General features: G+C 46.5%; 1 protein-coding gene across 1 annotated transcript in view; it reads left to right on the forward strand.

The window, feature by feature from the left end:
* mRNA-cap (RNA guanylyltransferase and 5'-phosphatase mRNA capping enzyme) overlaps positions 1–16817 on the forward strand; it is a 68709-nt gene that overhangs the window by 37387 nt on the left and 14505 nt on the right. Inside the window, exons 15-16 of the mRNA XM_077661523.1 lie at positions 6196–6267; positions 7418–7518. Coding sequence (XP_077517649.1) covers positions 6196–6267; positions 7418–7518 — 173 coding nt within the window. The remainder of the gene's footprint in view (positions 1–6195; positions 6268–7417; positions 7519–16817) is intronic.

The following is a 16817-nucleotide window of genomic DNA, read 5'->3' on the forward strand; positions in this document are numbered from 1 at the left end:
CTTAGAGGTGTGGCCCAACAAACTTTGGCTGCATCACACCAAAATACATACATTCCCTTTGGCCATGTATTGTAGCTTAGGTTTTAGCTGTATTATGAAGTATTTCACTGTTGAAAATGCTATGCCAAAAAAAAAGCCCTCTTCTCACTCAAAGCACTCACTTCTCACTCAAAGGGCCACACCCATGTACAAGCCGCACCCTGTTTTCCCAGAGGAAATATTGGGAAAAAAAAAATCCCTGTAAGGGCCGCATCCAAACTTTCCATGACCCACGGCGGAATAGCCTTCGAAATGCACATGCTTTAGCCTCTGTGATAAGCTCTGGCTGCGAGCAACGCTGCGCTTGATTGCGGAGGCCACGCATGCGCACAGGAGCTTGCAAGTGCCACCCACAGATGGCGCCTGAGGCTGCGAGCCTCGCATATTCCAAGAGGCTATTTCACAGATATTCCATATTCCACAATATTCCACAAATATTCAATATTCCGTAGATATTCCAAGAAGAGGGGGGAACCAGAAGCTGATGTAGACAGAAAAGGGGTTACCTTCATAAAGTGTAGAAGGGACGCATCCTATTTTATTAATGAGAAAATTAGAAGGAAGGGGGCCCAATGGATGTCAAAAGTAAATAAAAAGGATAGAAAAGCAGCCCAATAATTCTGGAAACATCTAAATGCAATGAGTAATAAAACTAGGCTAGAACAAAGCTTTATTGTTACAGATGCGGGTATTCGACTAGAAGGGGATGAAGCAATAAAACACATAGGAACAAGGATGACGGAAAAATTTTCAGCAAAGCACGTGGTACATAATTTACCGAAGGAGGATAGACCGGTTACAGCAGTAGCTTCACTTGAGCAAGGAGAGTGGGAAAGGGCAGAGAAGACGGTTCCTAGCGGCACATCAACGGGACCAGATGGTATCCCGATTATGTTGATAAAGAAGCTCGGACCAAAATCCAAGCAAACATTAATACAGGTAGTGAATAAAATGATAGTGGAGGAGAAAGTCCCCAATGAATGGCGATTAAGTAGAATAAACATGATATATAAGAGGGGGGAAAGCTGACGTAACTATCGCCCCATAACAGTGAAACCTGTGGTGTACAGGGTGGTGATGCAGATTATAAAGGATAGATTGCAGGCTTGGGTGTAGAACGAGGGGGTGCTAGGGGAACTACAAAATAGGTTCCGGAAACAAAGGAGGTTGGAGGACAATCTGTTTTCGTTGACGCAGTGTATAGAGATGGCTGAAAAGGAACATAGGCCCTTATTGCTAGCATTTCTGGATATTAGGGGGGCCTACGACAACGTTATTCAGGAGTATCTCTGGGACATACTGGGCACATTGGATGTGGAAAATGGAGTAATTAATCTTTTAAAAGGTATATATATATATATATATATATATATATATATATATATATATATATATATATATATATATATATATATATATATGTATAAAGGAAACAGAGTGCTTATAAAATGGGAAGAAAATGTATCAGGGCCTACAGATATTTAGCGGGGGCTTAGGCAAAGATGTCCTCTGTCTCCTTTGTTGTTCATGTTGTACCTGCAAGGGTTGGAGACCAAGCTAGAGAGGAGCGGACTGGGCTTCAACCTTTCTTTTTTCAAGCAAGGAGAATTAATTAAACAGTCATTACCGGGACTAATATACGCGGATTATATAGTGCTAATGGCTGACAACAAGGAAGACTTGCAGAAGTTGATAGACATATGTGGTACAGAGGGAGATAGATTAGGTTTCAAGTTTAGTAAGGAAAAATCTGCAGTCATGATATTTAATGAAGAGGGCTGTGAGCATAGAATACAGGTGTTCACGATAGAAGTAGTGGATGAGTACAAGTATCTTGGGGTGTGGATTATTGGTTAAGAAAAAAGGTTAAAGAAGCAGAGAGAGCTCTGTGGAAAACAGGGATGCTGACGAAATCGGTGCTGGGAACATACAGGATGTAAGCAGGAAATTGCCAAAGAAAATATCTGTGATAATTGTAGGGGAAGCTCCTTGTTGTTTGAGGCCAGGATGGGAGTTTTGTGGACTAAAACATATCCAAGTCAAGCACCACGAGATAGACACTGTGTGCGTTGCGTGTGGAGAGGAGGAGGAAACGGCTGAACACTTGATATTTTCCTGTAAAGGGCTTCACCCTACAGTGGAAAGCAGCGGGGCTGATTTATCCAAGGCATAAGGGTTTAAGGACAGTGAAGGGAAAGTAGATTTTAAGTGGGTAGAAGTAACCAAGCGAAGGTTATCTGATTGGTGGCTAAAATCAAGACAAGAGTAAAATTTCATGTCATGGCTAGGTGGCTTGAGCCACCGCCCGATTTAAAGGGTTCAGCTGTATCCATCCATCCTTCCATCATCATCATTGTCAACATTTAATTAAACTCTGCTGCGAGCTCCTGTTATCTATATAGGCATCAGTATCACCAGCTCTAGCTTTTAGTGGCAGTCACGGTAGTTGCGGTAGTGTGTTAGTTCACCGTATCTGTGGCTTTCGTATGCTCCCGACAAGCGTTGCAATTTTAGCACGATGGGGAAGTACCTTAATAGCTACATGGTTGGGAGTTTGCTCTCAAACACGTCAAGTGTGCGGCAGGCAGGGAATTTGATGTAGCCGAGAAGTGCGTCTGACGGTAATGCAACCAAAAGGATGCATTGAGGAACACAAGCTGCAAAAAGTGCGCTTTCCGAAGCAAGCCTTGCAAGCTTCCCGAACTGGAAGAAGAGCTGCTCTGCTGTGTGATGGAAGAGCGGAATAACAGCCTGCGCATTGACAACGGACGTGCTGCACGACTTGTGAGATGAGCATGCACCAGCGCACAGCACCAGGTCGGAGTCTAAAACTACGTGTGTGGCGATTGAACATAGAATAGATGCTGCTCAATCCCTGATTGGTGTGTGCTTACTTAAAAATGTTTTCCTTTCATGCACATCACGTATATGGGCAGCACCAAGAATATTGGCCCTCAAATCTGGAAAAAAGAAAATGCGGCCCTTTCATGTGTTTATGCGGTATTTTTGTGTTTCACTTTCGTGTGTAACCCACTCCCCTCTGTTATGCCCTCGGGCCCTGAGGGTAACGAAACAGATAAATAAATAAATAATTAAGTGAGTGAGTGAGTAAGTGGGTAAGTGGGTAAGTGGGTAAGTGGGTAAGTGGGTGGGTGGGTGGGTGGTTAAGTGAGTGAGAGTGAGTGAGTGAGTGAGTGAGTGAGTGAGGGAGGGAGGGAGGGAGGGAGGGAGGGAGGGAGGGAGCGAACGAGCTAGCTAGCTAGCTCAAACTTGAAATATGCAGAAAAATTGGTTGGAATCAGGTGTGATGAATCATGCTGGGAATGAATGTTAGAAGTGAGTGAAAGAGGGAGCGAGCGAGTGAGCGAGCTCAAACTTGGAATATGCAGAAAAATTGGAAACAGGTGTGATGAATCATGCTGGGATGTATGTTAGAAGCGTCGTCTGCTACCTGGAAGGACAACTGTTTTCTGCCTCCTCTAGTGGTGTTGCCCAGTCTCATTTGGCCGAGGTTCCTAGTTTTACACAAACGGCCTAGAGAGCCTGCCCAGCTGTCCGTGGCAAGGCACATCATGGCAAGCTCGTGTTGCACAGAGGGAGCTGCCACCTGAGGTGCGAGGTGATAATGTATAGTCTGCTCACACTAGCATGCGAGGGCCGCTTCCCACCTAAATCACGGCCCGTATTCTAGAGTATACAGCCTCTGACCGATTTTTCGGACTTGACAGGACCCGAGAAATGGCCTGAATAATAGAACTGTCCGAAAAATCCATGAACTTAAAAAAAATTACTTTGCTGCGAAAAACCGGTTTCAAAAACATGAACTTTACCATTTCCCGAGACCAATTCCGTTTGCAAGCGATAATATTAGATTGTATTCAAGTCAGAGTCGAGCTTTAGTCATGTCCATGCCACCTCACGTGTCACCGATACCAGATTGCGATGTGGCCACGCGTCGTGCCGTAAATGTGCGACGCAAAACGAGAATCGTGTGTTGCCTGAGGCAACGACGGTCATGAAGCATGAAATTGGGCACTGACTGGACGAGGTGAGATGAAGCGAGCGCCTCCAGCTGCAGTTCCAACCTCATGTCTCCCTGTCTGCCTCCAACCCTGTGCGGCGTTGTCTAAGCCTTGGCAGACGCTGTTCCGTTTTCAACACGATCATGTGCCCTTCTTTGTAGGACACCCCAAATCGCAATGTCAACGAAAAGCGTGCTGCTAACTCGAGTGGTAACTATGAGGAACGGATAGCTAAGCCTACTCAAGTCAGTCCTTCCGATTGCCTCCGCTTTAAACAAAGATGGCTCGTTTCGTGGCAATGAAGGGCTGGCTGTTTGCAACAGCGGTGCCTGCTCGTGTCTGTGTTGGGTTCAGAAATGAACTTTCAGTGAGATCATCGTAGCATATCTGGAGGCTTATTTTAGTCCGAGAAATCGAACTTTTGGACTCCACAGGGTCTGAAATATTGGCTGTCAGTATGTACACATTTCCTTTGAGATGTGTGAGGGTTCTTCAACAACGTCTGAAATATTGTGCCAGTCTGTGTTATTGGAGTCCGAAAAATTGGCCGGCTACTGTATGTATACTCTGACGTTCTCAGTGTGTGCAAGGTCTGTGGCCAGGGTTGGATATATGAGGTCAGTGGCACATGTTTAAGGCGCATGTGCTGAAGGGCTTCGGATAAGAGCAGCTGTCAGTTGAAAGTGAGTGACAAGGAGAGGGAACGTACAGTCCATCCAGGTTGTCCGGGGCTGGTGCAGTGTATATTTTGTATTGACAAGTGCGGCATGCTTAAAATAGGGGCTACTTTATAGTGGTGCTGGTGCTGCCTCAGCATGCCGTATGCCGCCAAATGTGTTCGTGGTCAGGTGCAAGTGAACTGCAGAGGATGACTTTGGCCAGTGAGAAGTCACTGTAGTGTACCTTAGAAAGTTGAAAAAAAAAAAATGAAAATTGGTTTTGAGGAAAGGAAATGATGCAGTAACTGTCTCACATGTATCAGTGGACACCCGAACCAGGGAAGGGATAAAGGAGGGAGTGAAAAAAGAGAGGAAGAAAGAGGTGCTGAAGTGGAGGGCTCCCTCTGGAATAATTTCGACCACCTGGGTATATTTAACATGCACTGACATGCCTTTTGCGTTTCGCCTCCATTGAAACAGGCGTTGGGTTTGAACCCGGGTACTCCGGCTGAGTTGACAAGAGCCTTAACCACTGAGCCACCGCAGCGGGTTTAAAAAGTTGTAGTGTTGGCTCTCTCTGCCAAGTGGTACGTGAGACAATGAAGAGTCCACTCAAGGATTGCTCCACTTAATAGGAGCTCACGATGCAATTGTAAATGTGAGTCGCGCGACGCTGCATTATCAGTGAAACTTGGGCATGCCCAAGTCTATGGCATACGTTGCCCCTTGGTCTTAAAATAGCGAAACATGTAAAAGCTGCCGGCTTGAAGATGCTAGTTGAAATTACGCTAGAAAGTATAGGATGACAGAAATTCTTGAAATTATCCAGGATTTTTTAATTCTTTGATTACGAATTTTGGGGTTCCCACTGCTCCCTTGCTTGGTCTATGCAGGCTATCTCATGCAACGGATAGACTATGCCTTTTTGAGCATCTTGGCTAAGTTTACATAGTCCTGTGCAGTGTATAGTGCAAATGTCTCGCTCTTTTCTTAGAGGGTCTCTGTTGTGCATTCGTAAACTTGATACTATAGCCATAGCCAGCATTAGAAGGGGGGTTCAGTGCGTGATCTAAAGCATACCACCACCTGACATAGTGGTGGGAGCTGGGTTGGCGGGGGCAGCTGCTGTGGCCACGGACTTGGTAAACAGGGTGTTGCACCCAAAGTTGTTGGTAAATCAAGGGAAACAAGAAGAGGGTGGTTAAGTTGATGGAAACAACAGTCTAAATTTCTCCTGTTGAAGTTTTTTGTGATTGATTGTGCCTTGAGGAGAAAAATATTAGAGATGTCGTCGGTAGTAGTGGACTCCACAATTCATCTAGGCGTTTCTTGTGGCTGAAATGGTGCCTTTCATGCTTTGCTCTCAGTAAATTTTGGTTTGCCTTTATGTTCAACCATGGTAGGTGGGGTGGTGGCATGTGACTTTGTTGTAACACTCCCTTTTTTGTGTGTTCCGTCTTCTGTGTTACGTGCAGTTGCTGAGTGACAAGTTTGCCCAAAGCATGCCACACGAACTGGATGGACTCATCTTCCAGCCCACAATGGATGTGAGTGCAAGGCCCCTCCCCACTATCTCATTTCCACCATGTTGCTCATACGTATTGCAGTGTTTGGTTTAGTTTATTTCACTCGCATTAGAAGCACACTACATGTACAATCTGCCTACAAGAGCAGGGGCTAGAGTCAAAGGCTATGCAGGGACATTGTGTAATTAATTTGAGCACCGTAGGAGCTCATTGGGCCAAACTGTTAGTCTGTTTTTATGTACCCGATGCAAAAAAGAACAACAACTACGTTTGCTTGATGCGAATAACGTGTAGTTCTTGACAAAATTTTTCAGTTACTGTTAATCACCCTGGCTCTATGCTTGGAGCCAGGGTGATTGGAGCACCCATTTGGTGCTATTCTAGAAAGAAGGCAAGAAGAAGGAGAAAACAAAAAGTTCCTCTGTGCAAGTTCATGAGCATGTTGAACTCTATGCCTTAGCACATGCATGAGACGGGTGCTGTGGCTGATGCACGCTTGAGGCTTGTGTGCTCATTGTTGCACCAGGAACCAAAGTTTGCTCGAGCTGGGCGTGGTAGTTGAAGAACATGCAGTGCAGATGGCTGGCATTCGCAACTGCATGGGCACCGTTCTTCTCAGGTGTAGGTGTGGTGCACTTGCACATGCACTTGGCAGCAGCCCCACTGCACAGGGAGGTAAGGAAAAAGAGAAGTGACGGCGGTCATGCGATCTCAAATATTGTGTATTGCGTGGGGCACCCACGGAACCAGAGGGAAAGCGAAAAATACAGGAACCGCTCAAGAGAAAGAGGGAGATCACAAAAAAAAAAGAAAAATGTGAAAAACTTGATCAGTGCTTGGATATAGAAACCTGAACTAATGCTGGCAAGTAGGTTACTTATTTTTTTTCACTCTGCAAGAATAGTATGTTTTCACTGCTGGTGTGTGCTTCTTGTGCTCTATTACACTATGGAAAGCATAATGGATAGGTTTTACTTCCTTGCGTACAGTGTTTGACTTCAAATCAGGATATCAGGTCACGCTGAAGAGAGAGAATACAGGCTAGGAAAGAGAGCTGAGAAAAGTAGGAACGAGAAACGAGGTTCAAACAGATTTCTTTTTTCTGTGTGTAAAAATGTGAGGTGCAGGAAATGAGGTCGAGCCGTCCCATTTTTCCTTTCTCCCTGCACAGCCATATGTGTTTGGGCGCTGCAAGGAAGTCCTCAAGTGGAAACCCCCGCAGCTGAACACCATTGACTTCCGGCTCAAGATCACGCGGGAGTCGGGCATGGGGTGAGTGGCGATTTCTGGCTGCGTATGCAGACCTGCGACAGGAGTGCCTCAGCTGGAAGCAGCTGTACTGACCTTCATCACAAAACTTGGATTTTTATTGCGAAAGCAATACTACGCCAGGTCTAACCGCGTGTTGCGTATGCCGTACGCCAGAGCCGGCACCGCGCTTGGCAGGTGGTGTGACGTCAGCTCACTCCGTTGCTATGACGACGCGTGACGTCAGCTTGCTCCCCGCCGCAGCTTAAAGGGAGCCACTCGTCGCGTGTGCCGTCGCCCCCGAGCCGGCGCCGCGTCTAGCAGGGTGTCTCTCCGTTGATATGACGACCTCCTCGCCTTGCACTCGCTCCGTGGTGGCTTCCCTGGGATATACCCAAGAGTGATGCAGAAAGGGCCAACATACGTCGGGACCAGTATCCCCCTCTCCCCACTTCATAAAGCAACAACCACCAGCACCACCACTGGGATATATAGCGGTGCGATACGCGTTGGTTGGTTGATCAGTCTCACCATGGAAGTTACTGAAGAGTCTATATCTGAATCTAGTTGCTCTGCTGCTTCGGAACAGTTAAATTCTTATGGCGAAAGCTAAGCAAGCTTTCGCAATTCAACCAGGTTTAACCAGAGCTAAACCACAGCCAATTCTTTTTTTTCAGTGTTGCTTGTTGAAGTCTTACCGATCGTCAAGGCTGTGCTGTCTCGGACAGCATTTGTTGATTCAGCCGTGCCAAGTCATGGACAGTGGAACATTGTTGAGAGGACCAGCAGGAATTTTCTTTTGTGTTGTAATGAGGCCAACAGCCCCTGCCTTTGTTTTGTGCACTCGTTGGTAGCCGTATTAGCAGCTATGCGGGGCAAGCAGGTGGAAAGCCTTTATATACAGTCAAACCCACTTATAACAATACCACTTTTAACAATATATCGGATATAGCAATGGACAGCCGCGGCACCGTCACCTTTGCAATGTGTTCTATGGTAAAATAAACCGCTTATAACAATGCTATCATACTAGATTGTCGGTTATAAAAATTAAATGTAGTCATTTGGAGCCAACCCTCAAAGAAAAAAACTCGCAAATGCAGCTACCACGCCAGCCAAACTACGCTTACGGCGCAAAAAACACGCGCACGTATGCGGAGCCGCCCGCACAGCGGCCACAGCGGCTTCGAAAAGATCACGTGACGACGCATACGAGGCGAGGCGCATGGGGTGAGCCGGAGAAGCTTGTATGACTCGGAGGAGGAGAAAAGACTGGCACTTTCCTCTGGGCAGAGGTGGAGAGGGTAGGGAGGCGCTTCCTTTTGTTGCTTTTGTATCCGCGTGTATCCGTGTATCTTTCCTAGCCATTGTGAGGGTGCGCCGCCTGTTGAAAACGCGTCACGGCATTTCAGCATGGGCTGCCCCATCTTTCCCACTTTCTTTGGCTCCTGCTTCACGAGCTGCACATGTTCCGAGGGCAGCGTACAGCGTCAAAGCACGTGCGTTGCCAGCGTGGTTTTTATAGTCTGCCATCACCGGCCTCGGTCCTGCTGGTTCTGCAAGCCCATCGGATTCCTCCCCAGAGTTCAACAATGGACGATTCTCGTTCAGAAAGCGCGGCCAGCGTGGCTCTACCGGATCAACTGCCACAGAAGAGAAAGCGAGCGGCAATATCTTTGGAAACGAAGCGGAACATTTTGAGGGAGCACCGAGGTGTTGAAAAAGTGTGCAACTTAGTACGCAAGTACGGCCTGTCACAGCCAACGGTTTCAACCATTATCCGCAACGCGCTCAAGATGACTGAAAGCGAATGCCATGCTAGTGCTGGCCATGCTATGGAGGACGGCCGGAAGAGGATTCGGCATGGTGCCTACAAAGACGTGGAGGAGGCACTGTATCAGTGGTTCCTTAGCGCACGTGCTATGAACTTGCCAATTAGTGGCCCGATTTTAGCGGAGAAGGCGAAGCACTTTGCGTATCTTCTTCAAAACACCGATCTCCAGCCTGGTGGTGGCTGGATTCAGCGCTTCAAGGAGAGGCACGGAATCATTTACAAGGCAGTCGTGGGCGAGGCAGGGTCGCTCGATGTCGACGCTAGACGGAAGTGGTTGGAAGAGACACTGTCGTACATCCGCGAAGCATATGCAGACTGGGACTTGTACAGTGGTGACGAGACCGGGCTATTCTTCCAAATGCTTCCGTTGAAGACGCATGCACTCAAAGGCGATCCCCCTGTAAGGGCGGCAAGCAGAGCAAATTGCGGGCGACCGTTTTCCTCTGTGCGAATATGGACGGCAGCGACAAGTGCCCCGCCTTCGTAATTGGAAAATCTAGGAATCCCCGCTGTTTCCGTGGTGCTGCGAGGATTCCAGTTCGTTACCGTCATAATAAGAAAGCGTGGATGACGCGTGAACTTTTCCGCGAGTGGCTGTGCGAGTTTGATCAGCGGATGCAGCATGAAGGCAGGAAGGTGGCGTTGATCCTTGATAACTGTACTGCACACCAGACTGCCCAGAAGCTGTCGCATGTGAAAATTTTCTTCCTGCCGCCAAACACGACTGCAGGCTTGCAGCCCATCGACGCAGGCGTGATTGCGTGCTTCAAGGCATTGTATTGCCGGCGTGTGTTGAGCAGGCTTGCTCTTAACCTGGACATTGCTGTGCGTGAATGCCGACCCGCTCCAGACTTTGCTCCTGATGGCTGTTCAATTTATTTTTGGGGCAAAAGTGAGCTCCTCCACCGTCATGAATTGCTTCCGAAAAGCGGGCTTCGCCGGGCATATCAGTGACGCGGAGTGTCACGAAGCTCCTGCCGATGGAGCGATTACAGAACTTAGGTCCATGGTGCGCGGCGATGACGGCGACGCGGAAGGGCCTGAAGAATTCTTGCACGCCGACGATGCAGTCACCACAAACGAAGAATTGACTGACGAGGCGATCGTTGCAGCAGTCATCGGCACGGAAGACGATGACAGCAGCGATGGCGAAGATGAACCGGCGCCTATACAAGTTGTCTCTCATCAGGAGGCCTCAAGAACGATCGAGTCCCTGCGGGACTTCATTTTTGCAAAAAATCTTTCACTCGGACATGTCCAACATTTGGATGTCCTCCAGAACGATGTCGGCAAGATTGCCGCGAAGCAGTCGAAACTCACCGATTACGGGTTTGTTTGAGCAAAGAAGTGAAAAGTGCAAGCTATTTTGCCCTATTTAAATGCTTTCAAGTTTTAATGTTTTCTTTGTTTTTTTCGGGCACTAAGGGATTTTCCAAGCTGAGAGGCAGCCGCAGCAACCTTCTCGTATTTTTTACAATGCCCCTTTCGGTGCCACCAAAACGATGTCTCGGTGGAGCTCGCATGTCACTTGCCGTCCGTGACCCCTCTTTGCAGTTGTTATGCTTTTTTTTCGTGCAACCCTTTGATAACAGTTATCGGTTGTAACAATGGAATTTTCGTGGCACTTGAACATTGTTATAAGTGGACTCGACTGTATATTTTTTCTTACCACATGCGAGGAAGGTTGCCAGTGCACTCAGTGATACATCTGTAATGTTAGCGATGCTGGAAAAGTGAGCAGCACATGTGTGCACTGTAAACAAATGGATGAGCTGAGGCTGTGGTTCCACAGTGGTGTTTTAATAGAAGTACCTATTCACCGAGCAATAATTAGGGCTCATCAGAGCTTGGCGTGAGCTGTAGTGCTCGTGATTGCACCCTGGGCTGCACCCGCTGTGTTGAAAGCAATGCGATGGACTGTTTGCATTTGGTTCTAGTATGCGCAGCACCAGTTGCCGGGAGTCGCCAAATCATTCGTTGGCTGCATGGGAGAGAGAACTTCCTTCGCAGAAAACTTTGAAAGATGTTTAATGGGGACGCGGGTCTTAAATGCGGAAAAAATCACAAAAAAATCGGGTTCTCAAAACCTCACATTTTTGGCATGCTTATTGCATTCACCCCTCTCTGTTAAGAATATCAAAGTCCTAGAAATTTAAAAAAATTGAAGTTTTATGCGCCCGCGTGACTAAAAAATGATCGTGAATGGCGAGACAAAGCCAAATTTAGTGCCGCTTGATCCACTTCTGCTCGTCTGAACGCGGTCATTTTGGTGTCGTTCGAAAGCTCCAGTTGCCGGGAGTCGCCAAATCACTCGTTGGTTGCATGGGAGAGAGAACTTCCTTCGCAGAAAACTTTGAAAGATGTTTAATGGGGACGCGGGTCTTAAATGCGGAAAAAATCACAAAAAAATCGGGTTCTCAAAACCTCACATTTTTGGCATGCTTATTGCATTCACCCCTCTCTGTTAAGAATATCAAAGTCCTAGAAATTTAAAAAAAATTGAAGTTTTATGCGCCCACGTGACTAAAAAATGATTGGGAATGGCGAGACAAAGCCAAATTTAGTGCCGCTCGATCCACTTCTGCTCGTCTGAACGCGGTCATTTTGGTGTCGTTCGAAAGCTAGCTTCCTCCACTACTTTTCCAAAAAGACACAGGTCGAGCAGTGTGCGCCTGTCGCCGCTGAATGGTTGCTCACGTCATTCCGGTGCCGACAGCTCTCGAATGTCGGGAGAGGGGACACATGGAGTGTGTTGGTTTGGTGATGCAACACAAAGAGTCCTGTTTCCTGGGGCAGCGGTGGGGGCAGACCGAGAGAGGGAGCATGCAGAAAGAAAGAGGTGCCTCCGCGGCCAGTCTACCGGCGGCAGCATAACTGCGCACGCTCTCCTCTAGTCCGGTTATGTTGCCTCCCAACTCCCTCACTCTTTCCACCCCACTTGTAGCCGCATTGTGTGAGGTGGTGGCGGCTGCTGCCACAGTTGCGCTATCAGCCAGTGCGAACGTGAAACATTCTCCGCGTTTATGACTTCGAGTTATGGGGATTTACTGTAAACATTTCCAAGGTGATTTCACCTACATTTATTTCTTATTTTGGTTTCTGTTGTGCATTGCCATTTCGAGTCTTCATGCGAAGGCTGCATTAACGAAAGCCTGGATGTAACCAAAAATCGCAGACTTCTTTCAATTGCATTATATCCAGGTCAAGCTGTGCTAATACAGTACTGCCATCGCCTTGGCTAGGTTTTGAAGTCCCAAATTTTGCTGAATTCCTAATAATGATGATTATGTATTTTTATGCCTCAAGGGCATCTGCGGCCAAAATGTGCCATAGCACAAGGTGTTTTCACTTGCTCAAGGTGACGCCACAGACCCATTTCACCCTGATTAAGCCGAGCACCAGGCCAGGGGAAGCTTGTACCCATTGTATCACCGGTGGGTACCCGGCAGCACTCCCGCATGCGACTTGGATGCTCAGCCACTAGGCCACCACTGCGGTTGGTTGGGAATAGCATGTCATTTTTACGGGGAAGTATCACAGCCAGGCTACCAACCGTTCATCTCGTAACATACGGATAGAAACTTCAAATGCAGTTTTCACAGTTTCATATTTTTGGTTGATTTCCTACGCCTTATGCACCTTTTTGATAAACTTTTTTTGTTTTATAAAAACAACTTTTGTACCATTATCTTCAGGGAAAACTGAGGCACCCAGTGACATTCTTACTTTTTTTATTGAGGCCATGTATAAAAAATAATTCGCAGTTAGGTTAACGAGCTGTAGTGTCAACTAATGGCACCTTTTATGCTTTACGTAATTTTTCAGGATGGCATGTTTGTAGAGAAAAACTACAAATGTCTCCGGGTATGGGAACTCTTTGCCTATCGATTCATGCAATTAAAAGCAGCAAAATGCAATGTGAAAATTTATTAAAGCTGCATAAGAAATTACCTAATTATGCTCTAGACTTTGTAAGGTTACTTTTGATTTAAGACCAGCAGCTCAAATGTGATTGCATATTTCAAATCTACAGAGCAAAACACGTTTGCGTGCTGACTTTCGTTGTATTCTAGACATAAATAAAAAGTTCCTCTGTGATTGGAAAATGGCCATGCTCCCAATATGCTGGGATGATTGTTAATTGGCAACAAGAATAATAATTTAATAATATCATAGTGATATAATAATATAACATAATAAATCATAACATAATAACAATAAAATATTAGCCGACAATTACTTTACGGGCAAGCACGTGTTGATGTCCCAGGCCTATGAGACGAAGTTTCGCAATTGAAACTGAAATCTGACCATTCCACGTGGTTTCTAACTCACCACTGTTGCTTAAAAAAAAAAAAACACTATAGGAACTGCCAAAAGTGCTCAGTGTAGCCTTTGCCTTCGAGAAGGGCGCAGCACAACGGACGCCGTGATCGCCAGCTGGCGGACTATGTCCGGTGAAAGTTTCATTTTTCACGTTGCCTCGTCACGTTAGAAAACAAAAGAAGAAATTGAAACTGAAGAGATCGTGTTATAGAAGCAGCTTGTCCAGGAGCACTGACCTTATTTTTGGCAGCAGGTTCAAAATGTCGATGCGATGGCTTATGGCCTTTCTTGACATCATTATAATAAAAAAATCTGCTGGTGCATTTGGTAAAATATCTTGGCAGTAGTGTGTTGCAAAAATTCTAAAGCACTGGATAAAACCACTCTCGTCATTTAAAAATCAAGCACATTGCATGAAATACGAAGTGAATAGTAAAACGAAACACGTGCGACCATGTTCTGATATTCTGGGCCTCTGTGACGAAATCTTGAAATCTTGCAATCAAAACTGAAATCCAATTATTTTACATTGTTGTCTAACTCACCACTGCTGCTCGAAAAAAATAAAAGAAAGCGTTAAAACTGACAGAAGTGCTTTTGCTTTTGGGGAGGAATATATTTTGATATTTGCACACCTCTAATTAAAACACAATTTTTGACTCTGTGGATCCAGTGTTGCCACAATATTTTGCTTTCGTGCTTTGAGAGAATGACATGGGTGCGAACTTTTATCAGTGGGTTTAGTAAAAAAAAATGTGAGATTCTGCCGTGAAAAAGCGAACAAAATCTGACAAGCAGCCAGGATGAGAAAGTAGAGATTGACAGTGATCATGGAGCATGGCACAATGTTTACCACAGCATACCTGCCAACTCTTTCGAATTATCCATCAAATGTACGAATTTGGAAGGGTATTACAATTTTACAAATCTTACCCCAAATTTTACAGAAAATAAATTTTTTTGCGAAAAACGTTTGAAATTCTGTGGAAAAAAAACCACACCGTTGCCAGTGGTACCTTGTGCCGCCACGAGGACTCTATATATGTACCATCTGTGAAATTAGCAGCAGCAGCAGCTGGAACATTGTAGATATAGTAGATGAGTAAAATAGAAGAGGACTCCCCACTCCACACAGGTTGAGGTGGAGAAGGGAACCTCGCCCGCATCACTTATGCATTCCGGGTTATGTATTAAAACATTATTAATTCGACGCAACTATTTAAACGTTTATTCCTGCTCCTCAACACCCATTAAAGGGAAGCTGAGATGGTTTTCTGAGAATTCGAGTCTACGGAGCTTCTAGGTAAAGCATGCAAAGTATTTTTGCACTAGTATTTAAAATGGTGACGTAATCGTCGACTGAAACTGAGACGATGTTCATGCTTCTCCTCACTGCGTTAGAGAAGTGCGAGAAAACTGCGAGGAAACTCGTTGTGACATCATTATATCGAAAAATGTCTGCTGTTTTCGCCTGCATGCTACTGTGCATTGCCCGATGCCGCGAAACAATGCTTTGTGAGATCCACCTTCAATGGCGTTGGTTTTCTTAAATGAATCAACTGTTTATTCGCTGGAAACGTAGTGCCATCGTATGTGGCGTCATTAATGGGTCCTCTGCTCGTCGCTGTGCACTGCAGAAAAGCCTCAACGCCGACCCCGCTGTATTCGGGGATTACATCGCCATTTCAAATGCTATGGCAAAACGATTTTGCAGGCTTTACCTGCATGTTTCAGATATTCGTCCGTTTTAAACTCATCAAATTCTAAAACTTGTTCAGTTGCCTTTTAATTCGGATAATTCGGACTGCCGCCAGTCTTGTCAAACGCCCGTGTGCTGTTTATTTGGACGGCCAGGCACTGGTATCAGTCAATTCGGACAGACTTCCGAGGTGGTGCCATGTCGCGGTATCACCTGCTCGGCAGACTGATTGCCGATATATTCGTCCCCAGGCCTGAACTGCATGCTAAATAGCGTCCGGTGCTCTTCTGACATGCGCGCAACTACAAGTGTTTTGACAGAAGGCAGGCGCCCGACGATAGGCCGGCCGATGAAGTGTCTGGCCATGTAGCTTCATTTTCGGAGCTTCGCCGCCAGCTCGGAGCGGCAGCGGCTATCGGCTGCGCTTGTTCAAGCCCCCCAGCACTTGTCAGTCAGTCAGCCGAGCTACACACTGTTTAGATGGATGATTGCATTGTCCTGGACGTTTTTTTGTATGTTTGGTTGTTTGTTTATCGAAGGCATCTTAATTGCCGTTCCGGCAAGGCTCTGAACCGTTGCTCGCATCGGTCGGTTCTTGCTGCGTGGTACTTTCATTTTTCCAGCGTGCCGAAATTCCGCGCTTGTCACATGCCGTTCATCGTTTGTGCGTTTACTCACAAGGAACGCCACGCTGGTGCGTGTCGTAGGGCCCATTCACACTTGCGAGTCGCAGAGGGCACGTGGCTAGCAGTCGCTTGCGACCAGGCAGCAGCTTGACAACACCGTTGTTCACACTAGCAAACGTGATCTGCGAGTAGCCTTCTCATCAGATTCTTTTTTGAAGCGAAAACTCTCGGGAATGACGTTCGCGCACTTTCGAGAGTTTCGTCTGCTTTGGCCACGTCTCCTGCACTCGCGCTCTGTCCTCTTAAGTGCTATTCCCATAGTATTACGACAACCTGTGCGAAGAGGAAGATGTTGTGGCGGTTTTGGCCATACAAGTGTCACGATGACAGGGGTGCACATTTAGGGCTGCCCTGCCAGCCTGTATGCCAGCCAGCAGCGCCAGAAAATTGCACTAATATTGTTTTTTCACGTTCATATCAAGGCCTGGAGTAGAGGAATTTCAAACATGAATCATTTTCGAGGATTGTTGGCCAATACCGAGTTGCTGGCAAAAGGGATAACTGCGATTCAAGCAAATTTCTTCCCTTAGCTGGTTTGCTGCTGCTGCCCAATGTGGCTCGCCTGTTGTCTACTAGCTCTGCTGCTGAAGACATTGCAGAAATCGAGCATATCTTTATTTTATTATGAGACGAAGTTCACGTAAAGCTGCAACGAGAGTAGCACATTTATTACAGTGCTGGCCAGTTCGAAAGCGCCCTCAGTTGCTTGCGGCATCGAATGGCTATGCTTAGCGACGACTAGGGCAGCCAGGGAGCAGCGCATTTTTTTGTCCGGCGT

This window comes from Amblyomma americanum, chromosome 4 (genome assembly GCF_052857255.1).
Source record: "Amblyomma americanum isolate KBUSLIRL-KWMA chromosome 4, ASM5285725v1, whole genome shotgun sequence".
Taxonomy (NCBI): Eukaryota; Metazoa; Arthropoda; class Arachnida; order Ixodida; family Ixodidae; genus Amblyomma; species Amblyomma americanum.